Source organism: Phaseolus vulgaris, chromosome 11, assembly GCF_000499845.2.
Source record: "Phaseolus vulgaris cultivar G19833 chromosome 11, P. vulgaris v2.0, whole genome shotgun sequence".
Classification (NCBI taxonomy): domain Eukaryota; kingdom Viridiplantae; phylum Streptophyta; class Magnoliopsida; order Fabales; family Fabaceae; genus Phaseolus; species Phaseolus vulgaris.
The window spans coordinates 15,365,542-15,386,096 of record NC_023749.2 but is presented as its reverse complement, the minus strand read 5'-3'; the positions used below and the strand labels follow the sequence as shown (position 1 = coordinate 15,386,096).

Genomic DNA, 20,555 nt, shown 5'->3' with positions numbered 1-20,555 from the left:
GATCCTCAGTGTTGTGACCATAATTACAGCGGCAACGACGTTGTTTACTTCAATCAGTGTTGGGAAGCATAAGGACCTTTCTGGGTATCGGTAACAACTCAACATTCAAAGCCTTTTCCAAGATATGAGTTTGATCTAAATTAAGGGGTGTGTAATGTGAAAATGTTGGGCCTCACGGTGGTTCTTTAGGTTGCTTGAGCTATTGAGCTAGACAAGGGACTCCCTTGTCCAAATGTTTCTTTCCCGTTGTAGCCTCATCCCTCATTTGATTTTGAAAGTCTTTTAGTTCTTTCAATTGCATGAACTTGGCGACCTGTTGTCATAATTCGTCGAGATTCGTTGTTAGCTTCTTGCATAAGCTAGCAGATAAGGGTCTCAACCTCAAGGGGGTGACCATGTGAGACATTATGACATCTAGGCTAGGTTCCATATGTTAAGTGCTACCTTTCTGAAGCGTTCTATGAACGTCCACAAAGATTTTCCCTTTTCTTGTTTGATGTTCACCAAAGATATTGACATTAAATGATGAAGGCGACTTGTCACGAATTGGGATATGAATTCTGCTACAAGTGTATCACAACAGTTTATGGATTGGGGCAATAGTCGAGTAAACCAACTCAAGGCCACTTCTTTTAGTGACATAAGGAATGTGCAACATAAAATCGCATCATCTGAGGTGTATAAGTTGACTTGCATGGCATAGACAACAACATGCTCGTTAGGATCTATGGTACCATCATATTTCTCCAAGGCTGGGATTTTCTAGTTGGTCGGGAGTGATGTTTCTATTATATCTTTAGGGAAGGGATGTCGTCTTGAAGAGGCTCCATAAAGTGTGTGTGAGGTGACTGATTGTTGTTCCAAAGCTATCGACTTTCAAAGTTTCCGAGGGAGCTGGTCGACTTGACCCGACTAATTCTCCCTATTCTGAGACTAACAAGATTGTTTCCTCATTCCTTAAATTTTGCTTCATGTGGGTGTTTTAAGCTTTCAAATCATCTATTTCTTTAGTACTTTTTAGAGTTTTTAGTTCCCTTTGAAGTTCCATCAACATCGTCAGGGTGGGGTCTGTGTGATTGTCTTTGATTCTTCCCACTAGGGGTCTTCCCATTCTCGTCATTCCTCTTGTGGCAACCATGTGATCTTGCGATCTCACTTGAGCTCACAGTGGGTACCAAAATATTCTTACAAGGTTGAAATGAATCTAAGAACACCATTACTCTTATGCACACTGTTCCTATTGTGCTTAATCTCTTTTTCTCAGTCTTTTACTTTTGGGCTTCCTCTCTTGGTCCTCTTAGTCCCTAAGCGTTAAGCAAGGTGAGGATGATATCTGCAAAAGACACTTTAACGCTCAAGTTAATATGGTCTATCAATCTCAAAGTGTTCAACAAGGTGGGAATGATATCTACAAATGGTACTTCAACGCTCAAGTTAGTATGTTGTATTAACAAGTCATAGATGCTTTTGACCTAACATTTAGATGTCTCGAGGTTATCTATTTATACTATTTTGTCATGGATTTTCATTGTATCAGGCTCATTCTTCTTGTTAACATGTATTTATAACTCGTTTAGCAGTTTAATACTTGATTAAGGTTCTTAACTAAGTTCTCCATTTGATAACATATTCCTTGTGAATGATCAATCGCATTAACTTAAGGATGAGGTACATGAATCAAATTTGATGGTTTAGATGTCGTGAAGCCATCATATACCGATTTATCCATTTTTAGGACTAATCCTAGGAGGTTAAGATACTGTACATATCATTATTATTTATTTACTCTTATTATTATTATTACTATTACTATTATATAATTAGAATTTAATAAATATTATTTGAAATAAATTTGTGTACTTACTATTACTATTATATAATTAGAATTTAATAAATATTATTTGAAATAAATTTGTGTACTTTTGAATCTATTAAAAACCTAAATTTAATAATTTATGTTTTCATACATTTATAAATACTTTTACACTGTCCATAAATTATAAATCATTATTATAACTTTTAAATTAAGAAATTAATAAACCTGGCATATATGATAATTTGTGATTGATTGAAAGTATTTTATACTATAGTCATAAACTTTTTTCTTATACTATATATATATATATATATATATATTCTATAAAATTATAACTTTTTTTAAAGTTTCTAAAATTATAACTTAAAATTAAAAATAAATCTCAACTACGAATCTTTAATGTATAAAGTATATTATTTTTCTTTCTTTATTTTTTAATAGAGCTTCATAATACTTTTTATGGATATAGTCGGAATTTAAATATATTTTCGGTATATTTAGAGAAAATTTATGCACTTTGATAAAGCAAAATGTTTGTATGAAAGAGTTTAGACTTCAGTTTTAATACATTATCATGAATTTTTATAATATCTATTAATTGAAAATAAGCTTAAACATAAATTTTAAAATATTTATTTATTATAAAATTTTAGAATTTGACCCTGTAAAAGTTCGTAAATATGGCTAAAAACAAGTTGTAATTACGTGATACTTCGATAGTAAATGTATTTTTAAATAGATTTAAGATTTTATTTTCGTATATTTAAAAATAAATATTCGTCCGGTCTTATTTTTATTGTTGAATGTACAATGTATTAATTATTTGTTTTTATTATTAGCATAATATCATTTAATTGATTATTTAATGAATAAATAATTTTAGTAAATTAAAATTATTTGATAATAAATATTATTTAAGGAATTTAATACGTTATGGATTCCTTTTATTTTCTTTTAATAATTAAAAATTTCTTAACGATTAAGGTTAGAGGAAGTCAAAAGTACAGGCTCCACATCCGTTATGGTTATGGTCCAATTTAGTGGGACCCACTTTTCCGTTGGACAACTCATCTGCAAGAAAGAAAACTACGGCTTTTTGGATATATCTTGGTAACAGCTTTAGCAATAGCAAAAAGAAAAAAAAGTATATATATATATAATCTTTTTTATGAATTTAGCTATAAAGATTTAATTTCTTTGAAAAATTTCATATTTATGAAAAACTAAAGATTATTATTATTATTATTTATTTTTAATAAAAACGCATACTTTTCATATTTGATACAAATGAATTTTGTATTTAGTATTTATTAAATACACTCGTATCAATAAAAGTATTCATTAAACATGTTTAAAAAAATAAAAATGAAAATTATTAACATTTCAACCTAAGATACTACATATTTGTTTTCTCTTTGACATTATATGTACTGGTACAGTCGAAAGGTTTAACCGATGTTATGCATATATATATATATATAAATCAACCGTAATAAGACTTAATTCAAAAAGAGCCTACATTAATGGGTGTATGTAAAATAATAAAGTGGTGCAGAAAGAAAGTTCCAAAGTAAGACCTAAGTTTAATAAGAAAACCCTATAAATAGGGGGTCAAGATAAGAGGTAAGTAAGAGTGAATTTTATCTGATGAACATAAAACCATTTCTGACTTTGGCATCAGAGCGTCTTGCAGGTACACACCCATCCGTGAGGAGAAGAAGTCGAGAAGTCCTACTTGGAGAGAAGTCGGGAAAGCAGCCGAGAAGTTCTACCTAAAGAGTAGCTGAGAAGCCCTAAAAACTTGCAGATCAGTGAAAGAAGGTGGTCTTGTCAACTTACTTGAGTGTTCTCGGTCCTTGTTGTACCTAAAGAGTTCTACCTAAAGAGTAGCTGAGAAGCCCTAAAAACTTGCAGATCAGTGAAAGAAGGTGGTCTTGTCAACTTACTTGAGTGTTTTCGGTCCTTGTTGTAAGAAAACACACACAGACACACACATATATATATGTAATAATAAAAAAAATTATAATCATCTAATTTTTAAAATAAAATTTTAAATAAATTAAAGATATTTCAATAATTTAAAAATATGACCCATATTTATATTTCTATATTTAATTTAAAAATTCATATATTATCCATATTATAATTATATTTAATGAATTTAAATAGTTTTCTATTATTATTCGAGTTCATATATATGAGTATAACTTATTTGTTATTTTTAATTATTAGTGTTTTTATTTTATTTTTTCATTTGATTGTGTATTCTAAACGGATTGGATATGATAGATGAAATTTAGAAAATATTATACGTATCATTTACATCATTATCAAATATTATTACAAAATATCTTTCTAAGATCTTAATATATATATATATATATATATAATATCTAAAGAAAAAGAAAAATTACATCTTATCAATATAGAGTTTTATCAGTTATAATATTTTTCTCTCTCGTATAACACACTATCATGAGATATTTTAAAGACAAAGAACAACAACAAAAAATATGATAAGCTAGAATTTTTTTAACTTTCAATATAATTTTAGATTCAAATAATACAACCATAGGCATATGAATCATCACATTTCATCAATCTCAGTATACTAAACACTAAAGTGTCCACAAATAACTCATATTCAATACACTCATGCTAAAAATCCACTAACATCACACATAGACATTTGACTCTACTTTTGGTAGACTCGTGCATTGAATTTGAATTCAGAGATCTGCACCTGTCATACTACCTTTAGTATGCTATCTTGCCACACAACTACACGAATATATGAATTTAGTCAACTTGTATGACAAGGTAAATCTATATGACCTTCCATACCAGTATCTTTCAAACTGCAAATTGAGTCATATGAACCTCTTTCGACTCTCACCACCTGATAATTTTCATCTATATGACTTCAGTACACATTAGAGTCAGAATATCTCATTCTAGACGAATTCCTAATTCAATGCACATATTAACAATCTTAACACGCTATTTCTTTCCTGAAAATATTATGTCTCAACCACATTTTCACATTATTTATAGTTCATATCACCTAACATACAACTTTTGGAAATAAATATTCAATCACATATATAAATAAACATTAACTTTTAAATATACTAAAATCATTACAAAATACCCCGACAAACAAAAATCAAAAGTTTTTTTAGATTGAGCGAAATTCCCTTCACTTAAGTGAAAATAGACCTAAGACAAAAATTCAGTTATAGTATTATTTTTGTTTGAGTAAATATTTCTTCGCTTGAGTGAAAATACAATCGAAAAGAGAGATAATTTTCACTCCAATTTTTCTTGAGTAAAAATGAATCCGAGAGAAGGTAAATTTTTTGTTATATTTTCACTTGAGAGAAAATCTGCCACTTGAGCAAAAATATCAGAAATTTTAGTAACAAAATTAACTTAATTTTAAATCTTCAACAAAAATCAATACTTCAATTTGTACCTTATTTAATCTACAAGATTTAGACACAAAACTATCAAAATCTAATATCTCTACACTTTCAAAAGATATAGACAAACAATTTTCATCAAATAACATTCTTGCAGGATAAATTTGAAACTTGTGACCAAGTCACCTTCACATCTCGTTCCTCTAGCCTAGGGTAGTGTTGAAAAAATAAAATTAGCTTCCCTTACTTGATTAGAAATATCAATATTCACAAAGAACTTCAGCTCCTAAAGAAAGCTAAGACAACCAAACATGCATCAAAGTCTTATCAATGATTTGAACACATACACTATGACGCTAGGTTAACAGAGACTATCCCTGAAGCCACATGCAAAACACGTCTACCTAATTACATAGTAAAACTTAAATTTGGCTCAAAGGAAAAAAAACATAAATGAACTTAGTCTAAACAAATATTCTAATCAGGCAGTTATACTCTACTCACTAGCAGGGGACAAACTTTACTCTACTCTATCACATGAGTCTAAATGGTATCCGATTGTCAATCTGATGAATGATAAAGTTAGAAATGCGTAGAGAAAAGACACAAAAGAAAAAAATAATAGTAGTTATTTTAAAATAAAATTTCAATAACTGAATTTTCTATTCATATAAATTTTTTACTTTTATAATAAAATATTTAGTATTTATACATCATTTTAATTATACCATTTATATTCTAAAACTATTTTCTAAATCCTTATATTATATTATGTATCTTAAAGTAAAAAAAAAAAAGTAAAAGCAAAATTTATGTGTTTTTTAAAAGCTTAAAAGGTAAGTATCACAATTAACTTATCAGGTTACCCATTCCTACTTATTCGCGAAAATAACTTCATTTTTTGTACTGTAGTAATTAATTTTTAAATATAATAAAAGTGAAAATGCAGTTTTTTCAATTCATGTTTGTCACTACAATATGTAAATGATAAAATATCCGATAATTATGTGAAATAAATCTACTAATAACAAGGTAATCTAATTACATTTAATTGAAAATACAAAGACTAAAAATATATTCCCAATATTTTTACTTTAACACATTTTTAATGATTAAAATTAAAAATATCCTGACATATTGGAATCTATTTGCTGTTTTTTTAATATGAGCCCTCTTGTGTTCGCTATCAAGATTGAAAGCTCTCGATAGTGCTGTTTTTTCTTTATATACGCTTCAGTGGTTTTGAAACAAGAGAAGCGCGTAGCGTTTGTTTCTCTCCGCCATCCAAAATTGCACGTTACGTTACCTTTTCACTCTTTCTTTCCCTTTCAATTCCGTTCACCTTCCAATGCCGTTCAATTTGTCCACTTCAACATAATACAAAATTATTTCATTATTACTTTATTGCTGTAAAACAAAATTACTTGATTCCGGCATATTTTAACATTGCAAAGAAATTATTTTTAGAGTTTGAATAAAAATGCATATATTTCAATATAATTTATTCAATCTTAAAATAAATTCTGCATTAACAATAATAGGAGTATGATTTATAGTGATAAAAGAGTGGAGAATCCTTGAAATCAGAGAAAGTAAACAAACTTTCATTGTCATTGTTATAATAGTGTTTCATTTTTTTTATAATAGTGTTTCAAGGTTTTGCCTACATTAAGAAAATTATAATTTTCTTATTCTTAATGAAACTTTAAGAAAATTGTATATTATATTTTTTGGTTTTTATTTTATTTTATTACATATTTATGTATTATTACATTTCATCTTTCGTAATTATTTTTTTTCCATATTAATTAATTAAGGGTATAATTAGAAAAATATTTGTTATCTTGAATTAATGTTTGTTACTCCGTAAATTTTGTAAGAAGCTTCTTCTTACACATGGCGGGAAGGGATATTCTCACATGATCATGTCAACTAGAAATTTTATTTTCTTTGTTTTTCTATAAGAAGTTTGATTCGATAGTCAATGATGCTGGTAAATTGCAATTTTATTTTCAAATTAAGGGGATCACGATCCATAAATTGACCACGACAACAAAGATTGAAAAAGAAAATTAAAAAAAAAGACAACGACGGTGAAAGCGATGCAAGAAAAAGACTATGTCAAATTTAAGAGGTTACTAAAAATTTCATGGGGGTAAATTAATTAAAATAAAACCAAAAATAAATTCAAAAAAGACGATAAAGGTGAAAGTTTGAGGCAATATATAGGTTAGCAAGATATTTATTCCGTTTAATTAATTCAGCAATTAATTAAAACTAAAGAAGCAAAAGTGAAAATATCTCAACGCGCTTCTGAGGCGCCGTTTCTTCTTTCTTCCCCCTCAGCTTTTGACTAGTGCGCACGTTAGCCATCATCACCGTTCACCACCTTCTCTCTCTCTCTTCTGTCTTTCTCTCTCTGTAACAAACACTAGCCACACTTTCAGCACCTTCTTCAACTTCGAAACCCGTTACTGTATAGTACTGCTGCTGCTACTGCTACTACAGTTTCATCCTTCTTCTAGGGTTTGGATTCCCATGCTATGAGTCTCCGCCACCGTCACCCTCCGCCGGCGGCAGCCGGCGCTACAGGCCGCGACGAAGAGCCTTTCAACATCATCCCCGTGCACAACCTCCTCGCGGACCACCCGTCGCTTCGCTTCCCCGAGGTCCGCGCGGCGGTGGCAGCGCTGCGGTCAGTCGGGGACCTCCGACGTCCTCCGTTCGGGCAATGGCGGTCGAACATGGATCTCCTCGACTGGCTTGCGCTCTTTTTCGGCTTCCAGCGTGACAACGTTCGGAACCAGCGCGAGCATTTGGTTCTCCACCTCGCGAACGCTCAGATGCGCCTCACACCGCCGCCGGACAACATCGACACGCTCGACGCCGGCGTTCTCCGGCGGTTTCGCAAGAAGCTGTTGAAAAACTACGGGGCGTGGTGCTCCTACCTTGGGAAGAAGTCTAACATCTGGATCTCCGACAACCGGCGTGGTGGCGCCGGTGACGACCTTCGACGTGAGCTGCTTTACGTGTCGCTGTACCTCCTGATCTGGGGAGAGGCCGCAAATCTTCGCTTCATGCCGGAGTGCATCTGCTATATCTTCCACAACATGGCGAACGAGCTGAACAGAATTTTAGAAGATTTCATCGACGAGAACACCGGGCAGCCGGTTATGCCCTCGATTTCCGGTGAGAACGCGTTTTTGAACTCGGTTGTGAAGCCTATTTATGATACTATTAGGCGTGAGGTTGATAGTAGTAGAAATGGTACTGCTCCTCATAGTGCTTGGAGAAACTATGATGATATTAATGAATATTTTTGGAGTAGGAGGTGTTTTGAGAAGCTTAAGTGGCCTCTTGATGTTGGGAGTAACTTCTTTGTTACTGCTGGTGGTGGTGGGAAGCAAGTGGGGAAGACTGGGTTTGTGGAGCAGAGGTCGTTTTGGAATTTGTTTAGGAGTTTTGATAGGCTTTGGGTGATGTTGATATTATTTCTTCAGGCTGCTATTATTGTGGCTTGGGAAGAGAGGACTTACCCTTGGCAGGCTTTGGAGGATAGGACTGTGCAGGTCAGGGTTTTGACTATCTTTTTCACTTGGACTGGTTTGAGGTTTGTGCAGAGTTTGCTTGATATGGGGATGCAGTACAGGTTGGTGTCGCGGGAGACAATTGGGCTTGGAGTGAGGATGGTGCTGAAGTGTGTCGTGGCTGCTGCCTGGATTGTTGTGTTTGTTGTGTTTTATGCCAGGATTTGGACGCAGAGGGACCATGATAGGCGGTGGTCACCAGCGGCAAATAAACGGGTGGTGAACTTTCTGCAGGCTGTGCTTGTTTTCATTATTCCGGAGCTTTTGGCTTTGGCTCTTTTTGTGCTTCCTTGGATTAGGAATTTTGTGGAGAACACAAATTGGAGGATTTTCTACATGTTGTCATGGTGGTTTCAGAGCAGGAGCTTTGTGGGACGTGGTTTGAGGGAAGGTCTTGTCGACAATGTGAAGTATTCAGTCTTCTGGATTGTGGTGCTGGCCACAAAATTTTGCTTCAGTTACTTTTTGCAGGTGAAACCCATGATTGCTCCGTCAAAGGCAGTGTTGGACCTGAAAAATGTTAACTATGAATGGCATCAGTTTTTTCATAACAGCAACCGGTTTGCTGTTGGGTTGTTGTGGCTTCCAGTTGTGTTGATTTATCTTATGGATATACAGATTTGGTATTCAATATACTCGTCTTTTGCTGGGGCAGGTGTGGGGTTGTTTGCACACTTGGGTGAGATAAGAAATATGCAACAGCTGAAATTGAGGTTCCAGTTTTTTGCTAGCGCAATTCAGTTTAATCTCATGCCGGAGGAGCAGTTATTGAATACAAGAAGAACATTGAAGAGTAAGTTTAAGGATGCGATTCACAGGCTGAAGCTCAGGTACGGGCTTGGTCGGCCCTATAGGAAGCTTGAGTCTAACCAGATTGAGGCCAACAAGTTTGCTTTGATATGGAATGAGATAATTCTGTCTTTTAGGGAGGAGGATATTATATCTGACAAAGAGTTTGAGTTGCTGGAGCTGCCTGAGAACTCTTGGAATGTCAGGGTAATCCGCTGGCCATGTTTTCTGCTCTGCAATGAGCTACTGTTGGCACTCAGTCAGGCCAAAGAGCTGGTTGATGATAGTGATAAGAGGCTCTGTACAAAGATATGCAAGAGTGAATACAGACGCTGTGCTGTCATTGAAGCTTATGACAGTGTCAAACACTTGCTTCTTGAGATTATCAAGCACAACACGGAAGAGCATTCTATTGTGACTGTTCTGTTTCAGGAAATTGGTCACTCTCTTGAGATTGAAAAATTCACTAAATTGTTCAATACAACTGCACTGCCTAAGCTTCACAACAAGTTGATCAAACTTGTTCAGTTATTAAACAGGCCTGTCAAAGATCCTAACCAAGTGGTGAATACCCTTCAAGCCCTTTATGAGATTGCTATCCGAGACTTTTTCAAGGAGCAAAGAAATCCTGAACAGCTTAAGGAGGATGGTTTGGCTCAACAGAATCCTGCTTCTGGTCTACTTTTTGAGAATGCCATTCAGTTACCTGACACCAGCAATGAGAACTTCTATAGGCAGGTTCGGCGCTTGCACACAATTCTTACATCCAATGATTCAATGCAAAACATTCCAGTAAATTTAGAAGCTAGACGGAGAATTGCTTTCTTCAGTAACTCTCTTTTTATGAACATGCCCCATGCACCCCAAGTTGAGAAAATGATGGCTTTCAGTGTGCTAACACCTTACTATAGTGAAGAAGTGTTATACAACAAAGAACAGCTCAGAAATGAGAATGAAGATGGGGTTTCAATCCTGTACTATTTGCAGACTATATATGATGATGAGTGGAAAAATTTTATGGAGAGGATGCGTCGGGAGGGAATGACAAAAGACAGTGATCTTTGGACTGATAAACTTAGGGATTTGAGGCTCTGGGCTTCCTATAGGGGCCAGACCCTGTCACGAACAGTTAGAGGAATGATGTACTACTATCGGGCTCTCAAGATGTTGACTTTTCTGGATTCTGCATCAGAAATGGATATTCGAGAAGGTGCCCGGGAACTTGTTTCAATGAGACCAGATAGCTTAGGGAGTTCCAACTCTGAAAGGTCACCTTCCTCTAGGAGTTTAAGTAGAGGAAGCAGTTCAGTTAGTTTGTTATTTAAAGGCCATGAGTATGGGACTGCTTTAATGAAATTCACGTATGTGATTGCTTGTCAGATATATGGAACTCAGAAAGAAAAGAAGGATCCTCATGCTGATGAAATTTTGTATCTAATGAAAAAAAATGAGGCTCTTCGAGTTGCTTATGTTGATGAGAAAACCTCTGGAAGGGATGAGAAGGATTATTACTCTGTTCTTGTTAAGTATGACCAACAGTTGCAGAGGGAGGTGGAAATTTACCGAGTAAAGTTGCCTGGGCCTTTGAAGCTTGGGGAAGGAAAACCAGAAAATCAAAATCATGCCATCATCTTCACTCGTGGTGATGCAGTCCAGACTATTGATATGAATCAGGACAACTACTTTGAGGAAGCTCTTAAAATGCGAAATCTCTTGGAAGAATACAGGCATTACTATGGTATCCGGAGACCCACTATTTTGGGAGTTAGGGAACACATTTTTACTGGTTCTGTTTCTTCTCTTGCCTGGTTCATGTCAGCTCAGGAAACAAGTTTTGTCACCTTAGGGCAGAGGGTTTTGGCAAATCCTTTGAAGGTTAGAATGCATTATGGTCACCCAGATGTATTTGACAGATTTTGGTTCTTGACTCGAGGTGGTATTAGTAAAGCGTCCAGAGTGATCAACATAAGTGAGGACATCTTTGCTGGATTTAATTGTACTCTTCGTGGAGGGAATGTCACTCACCATGAATACATTCAGGTTGGAAAGGGAAGGGATGTTGGGTTGAATCAAGTATCAATGTTTGAAGCTAAGGTTGCTAGTGGAAACGGGGAGCAAGTCTTAAGTAGGGATGTGTACAGATTGGGACATAGGCTGGATTTTTTCCGTATGCTGTCATTCTTCTACACTACTGTGGGGTTCTTCTTCAACACAATGATGGTGATTCTGACTGTTTATGCATTTTTATGGTGTCGACTATATCTTGCGCTCAGTGGTGTTGAGAATGCAATGGAAAGTAACAGTAATAACAATAAAGCACTTGGTACCATCTTGAATCAACAGTTCATCATCCAACTCGGACTTTTCACTGCCCTTCCTATGATTGTAGAAAATTCCCTTGAGCATGGGTTCCTTCAAGCTATCTGGGATTTCTTGACAATGCAGCTCCAGCTTTCATCAGTTTTTTACACATTCTCAATGGGCACTCGTAGTCATTTCTTTGGTCGGACTGTTCTGCATGGTGGGGCGAAATACCGAGCTACTGGTCGTGGTTTTGTTGTTGAGCACAAGAGATTTGCTGAAATCTATAGGCTCTTTGCTCGTAGCCATTTTGTGAAAGCAATTGAGTTGGGGCTAATACTTGTAATTTATGCTACACATAGCCCTGTAGCAACTGACACTTTTGTTTATATAGCCTTGACCATCACTAGTTGGTTCTTAGTAGCGTCATGGATTATGGCGCCATTTGTGTTCAATCCTTCCGGCTTTGATTGGTTAAAAACTGTTTATGACTTTGATGATTTTATGAACTGGATTTGGTACAGTGGAAGTGTGTTTGCTAAAGCTGAACAGAGCTGGGAAAGGTGGTGGTATGAAGAACAGGATCATCTGAAGGTAACTGGCCTTTGGGGAAAGCTTTTGGAGATAATCTTAGACCTTCGATTCTTCTTTTTCCAATATGGAATTGTGTATCAGCTTGGCATTTCTGGTAGAAGTACCAGTGTTGGTGTTTACTTGCTATCTTGGATTTATGTGCTTGTTATATCTGGGATTTATGTTGTGGTAGTGTATGCCCGGAACAGATACGCAGCCAAAGAGCACATCTATTATCGTCTGGTCCAGTTCCTTGTCATAATTATTGCAATACTTGTGATAGTTGTTTTGCTGGAATTCACTAAATTCAAATTTATTGATATTTTTACTAGCCTGCTGGCATTCGTTCCCACAGGTTGGGGCCTGATATCAATTGCACAAGTATTCCGACCATTTTTGCAGTCCACTATCATTTGGGATGGTGTGGTTTCAGTGGCTCGTCTATATGACATAATGTTCGGAGTCATTGTTATGGCCCCTGTGGCACTCCTATCATGGTTGCCCGGATTTCAGAACATGCAAACCAGAATACTTTTCAATGAAGCATTCAGCAGGGGCCTCCGGATATTTCAGATTGTTACAGGGAAAAAATCACAGAGTTGACGGTGAATTGAGGTAATTTCTATTCATATTTATAGTAGATTTAAGATTATTGTTTGCCTGTGTGATTGGTGATATTTGAGCTGGCTTAAGTCACACTGCATTATTGTTGGGATCATCATATACTGGTGTATTTTATGAATGTCTAATGTGTGTGTGAAATATTTGATCTGGCTAAGGCGCCTCAATGCATTAAATCTGGATCACCACAAGTTGGTGTAATTTGTTAAGTACTGCCATTCATCTCAGCTATTGCTGTTTCTTTTGAATGAAGCTATTCCATGCGACCGTAACTATATATGTATACTTTTGTCTTCATGCCTGTTGTATCTATCAAAAGAAGTCCCTAATAATACCCTGCTTCTAATGAAGCAACTTCTGCTTTAATAAACTAAACATGTTTACATAATAAACTAAACATGTTTACACCAAAAAGAAGGATATAAATAAGTGAAGCAGCATATACCATGGAGCTGGACTATTTTATTATAAGTTGATGGTTTCTCTATTTTTCTAGAAGTCTCTGAATTAATCGTGTAATATCAATTTCACCGAACCATTGCTGTCATGTCACAGGATCACGACAACCCTGCCCTTGTTTTTTTTCCTTTTAAAATATTAAAAGTAAATGTTCTGAAAAAAAGTTCAGCCCTTGGGTGTATAGCTGCAGGAGGTGCTGTTGAAAATACCACTGCGGCTTATCCATTTCCCATTTCATAATGGCGATATTTGTGTTTATCCTATTATCTGTGTCTTTGTTTGTCTATTGTTGCTTCTTGTTTAGGGTTCTTTTATCTGATTTATGTTTTCTGGTGCTTTCCATGTATGTATGCATGCATGCGTAGCTGAGGGTACACTGGCTTCCTTTTGCAACCTTTGAACTATAACTTGACTGAATTAATTACTGGCTAAGATGTCTGTATGATGTTTTTTTTTAGGATTTGCGCTGGAAAGATGTGTGTAGTGAAGGCGTAAAAGACGAGAGGCAAACTTTTTTGGGTTTCCAAATTTTCATCTGGCCGAGTTGGTGGCTGTGATATATTATTTTTTCCTGTTCTGTGGATAGGGGAGATTAACTTTTTGCTTTCCTTTGATGATCATATTTGTTATTGTAATTAGTCAACTCTTACGTTTTTTAAAATTAGTTTTGGCCGGTGATCTTCTGATTATGTGTGCTCTCATACATCCCTCTGCCCACAATTCAGTTTTGTTAGCTTATTTCCACAGTTCAAATTATAGTGCATGTTTAATTCAGTAATCGTTTATCTCTTATATATGCCAATTTCTTCCTGCATCCTATCGTTTTTTAAAATTTTCAAAATTACCATTATTTCGGATTTGAAAATCCAGAATATTAAATATAATTCAAAACCAAAAAAATGCATTCCGGACAAAAAATATCCGGAACACAATTGAAAATGTATTCTAGATAAAAAAAATTGGAATTAAAAAAAAATGTTAAGGAAATTCAAATTCTGAATATTTCTGCATAAAAGATTCCAGGAGTAATTTTTATCTACACCCACCTTAAAAAAGGTTATTTTTATAATTTTGAATTGAAGGGGGTATTTTTGTCATTTTTAAAAGCATTGATATGGTGCAGGAAGAAATTGCCGTTATATATATACTAAATACTTGGTGAATTGAACCCTCCTTAGTTGCAAATAGAACTTGAAAGTTATCTTTCTATATTATGTTTGACAAGCACTTCTAGAGGTGTTTATGTTGCACTGAGAGGAGTATGAAAAAACAGTTGAGAAACTGTTGTTACTTTTGTGCTTAATGCTATGAACTTTACTCCTAATATCAATTTCGTCTTAAAATAATATAACTCAGTATCAAATTAGCTTTTAAACAATACAATTTAATGATAGAAATGGTTCTGTAAAGTTAAAATAAATACGATATTTTTGTTACATATTTTATTGATAAATCTGATATTTTGTTCTTATAAAAGTTAAATTGCTATTGATTTACGCATTCTAGGGTATAGTTGATTATTCATGCAAATGATATGCACCAAATATTGGATTTAAAATTATTGAAACAACACCGGAGCTTAATATGTTTTTAAGTTTTTTTTTCCGTATTTAATGCGAAATTTTAAATATTATATGGATAGTTATACTAAGAAAATGATTAATATGAGTTATAGCCAATTTTTTTCACATGAAAAATAGATTTTGAATGTAAATTAAGATGTTAAAATATTTTACTTTAATTATTGATGTGGATGTTGTAATATTATAATATATTATATATTTAAAAAAACATTAGTAAAAATTTATTTTAATAATTTTCTTACTATAAATATTTATGAAATTTAAAGTTTGGATTAGGAAAAAAAAATAAAATTTGACATTATAGTTTAGGGAGGAAAAATATATATTAACTCTTTAATTTGCTAAAGTGAAAAAATATAGAAAATTAATGAGTGAAAAAATGGTAGGAAATTAATGTGTGAAAAAGAAAATAAATAAATTAATAAAATTTCTCTAAAAAACAATCTTTCTGCCTCCTTTTATCATCTTATAATATTATAATATATTATAAGAAAAAAACACTAATAAAAAACTATTTTTTAATAGTTTTCTTATTATCAATACGAATAAAATTTAAAGTTTTTATGGAAAAAATAATTTTGACATTATAGTTTAGGGAGGAAAAATATATATTAACTCTTTAATTTGCTAAAGTAAAAAAATGATAGAAAACTAATGAGTGAAAAAATGGTAGGAAATTAATGAGTGAAAAAGAAAATAAAAAAATTTCTCTTTTCTCATAAAAAATCAATCTTTCTGCCTTCTTTTATCTTCTTATAATATTATAAGATATTATATGCTAAAAAAATAATAATAAAAATCTATTCTAATATTTTTTTTATTATAAATATTTATAAAATTTAAAATTTGGACTATGACAAAAATAAATTTTGACATTATAGTTTAGGGAGGAAAAATATATATTAACTCTTTAATTTGTTAAAGTGAAAAAATGATAGAAAATTAATGAGTGAAAAAATGGTAGGAAACTAATGAGTGAAAAAGAAAATAAATAAATTAAATTTTTTCTCTTTTCTCATAAAAAATCAATCTTTCTGCCTTCTTTTATCTCTTATAATATTATAATATATTACATGCTAAAAGAACACTAATAAAAACTTATTTTAATATTTTTTTATTATAAATACTCAAAAAATTTAAAGTTTGGACTAGGAAAAAAATAAATTTTGACATTATATTTTAGGGAGAAAAAATATATATTGACTCTTTAATTTGCTAAAGTGAAAAAATGATAGAAAATTAATGAGTGAAAAAATGGTTGGAAATTAATGAGTGAAAAAGAAAATAAACAAGTTAATTTTTTTCTCTTTTCTCATAAAAAAATCAATCTTTCTGCCTCCTTTTATCTTCTTATAATATTATAATATATTACATGCTAAAAAATCACTAATAAAAACTTATTTTAATAGTTTTCTTAATATAAATATCCATAAAATTTAAATTTTGGACTAGGAAAATAATAAATTTTGACATTATAGTTTAGGGAGGAAAAATATATATTTTGACTCTTTAATTTGCTAAAGTGAAAAAATGATAGAAAATTAATGAGTGAAAAAATGGTTAGAAATTAATGAGTGAAAAAGAAAATAAATAAATTAAATTTTTTCTCTTTTCTCATAAAAAAACAATCTTTCTGCCTCCTTTTATCTTCTTATAATATTATAATATTACATGTTAAAAAAACACTAATAAGAACTTATTTTATTTTAATAGTTTTCATACTATAAATACCTATAAAATTTAAAGTTTGGACTAAAAATAAATAAATTTTAACATTATAGCTTAGGGAGAAAAAAAAAATATTGACTCTTTAATTTGATAAAGTGAAAAAATGATAGAACATTAATGAGTGAAAAAATGGTTAGAATTAATGAGTGAAAAAGAAAATAAATAAATTAAAAATTTCTCTTTTCTCATAGAAAATCAATCTTTCTGCCTCCTTGTATCTTCTTTCCTGCTCTTTCACTCCTACTAAATTCACAATGTTTTCTTTAATAAATAGACAAAATAGGGATGCAAAAGAAAAAAAGAGTCAAAGTGAATATAAATTGAAATTGATTGAAAAGAAATAAATAAGAAAGATAATGAAAAAAATTGTTTATTGAAATAAAGTAAAACTATTTTTAGAATAATTAATTTTGAAAATCATGTGTATATATATTTATTTATTTATTGTATTATATTGTGTGCTTTTTAAATTTTTATCATATTTTTTTTTATCTAATGTGGAATAGGAGTGCACACGATTGAGCTAAATGAGGTTTGGAAAATCTCATCACTTAACCTAATTCAAAATATTGGGTTTAGTTAAGGGTTCTATAATTTTTTAGTAGATTCAATTTAATAAAATACTCCTTAGATTGATTGGATTAAGTTAAGTTAATTGAATCTTAAGTTTAGAAGTTTTATTTTGCTAAAATTTATAATTTTAAAATATTTTTTTATTATACATTAAGTTAATGAAATATGAAGTAAATTGAATAGTAACTATATTATTATTGTTATTATTTAATAATTTTTGGTCAAATTGTGTTATTCGGGTTCAACATACAAACACTCCACTCAAGTTGTAAGAAATTGGGTTAACCTAATATTTTGTGTTTTGGATTTTTATTTTCAGAATATGTTTTTTTCATCTTGAAATTCCTTTTCTAGAAAGAGATTTTGATCTTTGAATTGTATTTTTTGAATTTTGAATTTTCAAATTCGAAGTTGAGGATAATTTTGAAAAATTTAAAAGATAATAGAGTGTAGGTTGATATAGATATGGTGTAGGAAGAATTGATCACACTCTTTTAAAATATTAGCGAACATACATAATCAATGTTAAAATATTGTAGTTTTACAATATTTTTATTATTAACTTATTTTTTCTTAATTGAATTTATATTATTTATAACAACCACACTATAATGATCTAAAATAAATAAAAACATAAAATTAAACATACACAATATATATATTCCAAAAATAACTGCCATGTAAGTTTAATTTATTATTTCATACATTAAACACGTCAAAGAAAATCTCTGTATGTTTACTTATAATAAGATTATCTTTGAACTTGCATTGTCAATCTATTCACGTGTACATATACAATCATCATAATTATAAGACAAATTCAAACAAACACGGTAACATAGTATAATTAAATAAAATATACAAATTTTACAACTCCTTTTAACAAGTATATTAAAATCATTTATTGCCTTCCAAAAATACCATAGAATCATAATGATAATTTCAATAAGATGATTTTTCAGAAGACAATATTGAGGTTACTCATCTAAGACTATCATTTATCATATAAAGAGTTCGTATATCTTATTTATACATGTCATAACTCAATACTCCATACACAATCACAATGGTATTACATCATTGACACCACTATCATTAATTTAATCTCATTTAATGAGAAAATATTAATAATTTTATTCCACATATGCTCAAAATCATAATCTAAAAAAATAAAACATTAAAAAGAATATAACACAAATAATATATTATGATTATACAATACAATACATGAGTAATTAAAATTGTAACAGCGTGCCTTTTTTAAAACCAACAGAAACATTCTTCCCACCACCACAATACCATTTTTCTTCTTTCTCTCCCTCTCTCCTAATTTTCTCTCCCAAACTTCATCTATTTTAGAATCTGATCATACCACGCTGTAGCAGAGGAGTTAAGGAACATTTCTACCCGATCATATTTTTAAACAGAGTCCGTAAATCTTGAAGCTTATCCAAACGGTAGGGAATAAGATTCTAAAAGTTGCTTGAAAAGCAAGCAATTGAGGTAAGGGAAGCTAAATTTAATTTTTAATAGCACCCTAGGATAGAAAATCTGAATGTGGAAGGGACGTGGTCCCAATATTCAATTTTTTTTCTTGCAGTGATGTTGTGTGTTTATATATTGGGTTGTTTGTTTATATATTATTTAAATTTGTAAAAATATTATATTTTGATGGTCTAATATTTAAGTGTTGTTTTTTTATGTTAATTACGCTTTTGAATATTGTAGATCACTTTTTGAATGATATTGTATGACGGAATGGTATGGAATTGAATTCATACATTTGGGATAATGTATGGACTGATGTTTGCTGTGTATTAAGTATTGATGCCTATGTGGTAACGGAGATCTCCGAGCTTCACTGATGATCTAAGTCACATAGACTAAGATATCAGGTGGTGAGAAGCTGATGGGGGAGTTCATGCACACCGTGACATATGAGATGCACGGCTTGGGTTGTATTGAACTTACCCTGATCCTTTCTGTTGGATTCGCTGGTAATCTTTGGATCAGGTGTTAGTCTCTGGTAGGACTTACTTAATACGGGTCTTCCGGAAGACGTTGTTTGTTGAATATTCTGGATGTGTAGATCCATGTGAGATCTATGTGATTGTTTATTGTTGAGATTTGAAGAAATTTAAATAATTTGAGAAATTGATCATGTAATTTGGTTTTCTCTTTTGATTTAATTGTGTATATTATAAAATTCTATTTTCTCTAGCTTACCCTTGCTTTTCTTGTTGTGTTTGAACTGCAATGACTGTACTATGTACACGAGCAGATGACCATACAGGTGTAGGAGAGCCTTAGAGGTTTCAGAGTTTTATTTTGAGCTGTGGATATGTAAATATTTGTATTTCTACAAATCCTAATCATGTATTAGGAATGTTTTGAAAAACTCCAAGTGTATATAGAAATATGTAGAACCTGTAGTGTAATAGTTAGATGTTATTTTCTGGGATGTTACAAAAGTAAACTTAAATAATGTAAAACATGTTAAAGAAATAGGAAAATACTGTTGAAGTGAATTCTCTATTAAAACTTGACTTGCTCTATAACTTTGTTTAAATGATAAATAGTTCTTTGAAGTAAGAAATAATTATCTGAGTAAGGAACTCTAAAAATATAATTCTTATTTTTTTTTACTGATAACTCACTTAAATAAGATATAGACAAAAATCATATCTCAATCATATATTAATACAATTTAGCAAGACATGTAGTATTATATAATATTTTAATTACATTATTAATGAATAAAATTCTATGTTAAATTAAATATGACCAAGAACTCATGCACTACAAGAAAATCATGAAATAAAAACCAATTTTTAGAGAGCAAAATAATTAGTTGCAATAGTAACTAAATTAGAGACCATTTTAGAAACTAAAAGGAATTTTGGTTTCTAAATTAGTTTCTATTATTGTTAAATAGTTTCTAAATTGATATCTAATTATCAACCAAGGTTTTAGAGACCAAATTTAGAAACTAAAATCATTGGTAGTTAAAACCTTGATTTCTAATTAGATACCAATTTAGAAACTATTTAACAATAATAGAAATTAATTTAGAAACCAATTTTTTTTTTGTTTTTAAAATGGT

The 20,555-nt window shown here is 31.6% G+C and overlaps 1 protein-coding gene and 1 non-coding gene across 2 annotated transcripts; both read left to right on the top strand.

The window, feature by feature from the left end:
* Positions 1-7,297: 7,297 nt before the first annotated feature.
* Positions 7,298-14,257, top strand: LOC137818817 (callose synthase 12). Its single transcript, XM_068622471.1, has 2 exons — positions 7,298-13,103; positions 14,027-14,257. The coding sequence occupies exon 1, from the start codon at positions 7,782-7,784 to the stop codon at positions 13,089-13,091; it is 5,310 nt and encodes a 1,769-aa protein (XP_068478572.1). The 5' UTR covers positions 7,298-7,781; the 3' UTR covers positions 13,092-13,103; positions 14,027-14,257.
* On the top strand, positions 10,744-10,821 carry LOC137811721 (small nucleolar RNA J33). The gene has a single exon (XR_011081129.1). It is a non-coding gene; the product is annotated as a small nucleolar RNA J33 (small nucleolar RNA).
* Positions 14,258-20,555: the final 6,298 nt, after the last annotated feature.

Bases quoted from the DNA above. Each gene is read 5' to 3' on its own strand.
- LOC137818817 (XM_068622471.1), top strand. From the start codon at position 7,782: ATGAGTCTCCGCCACCGTCACCCTCCGCCGGCGGCAGCCGGCGCTACA.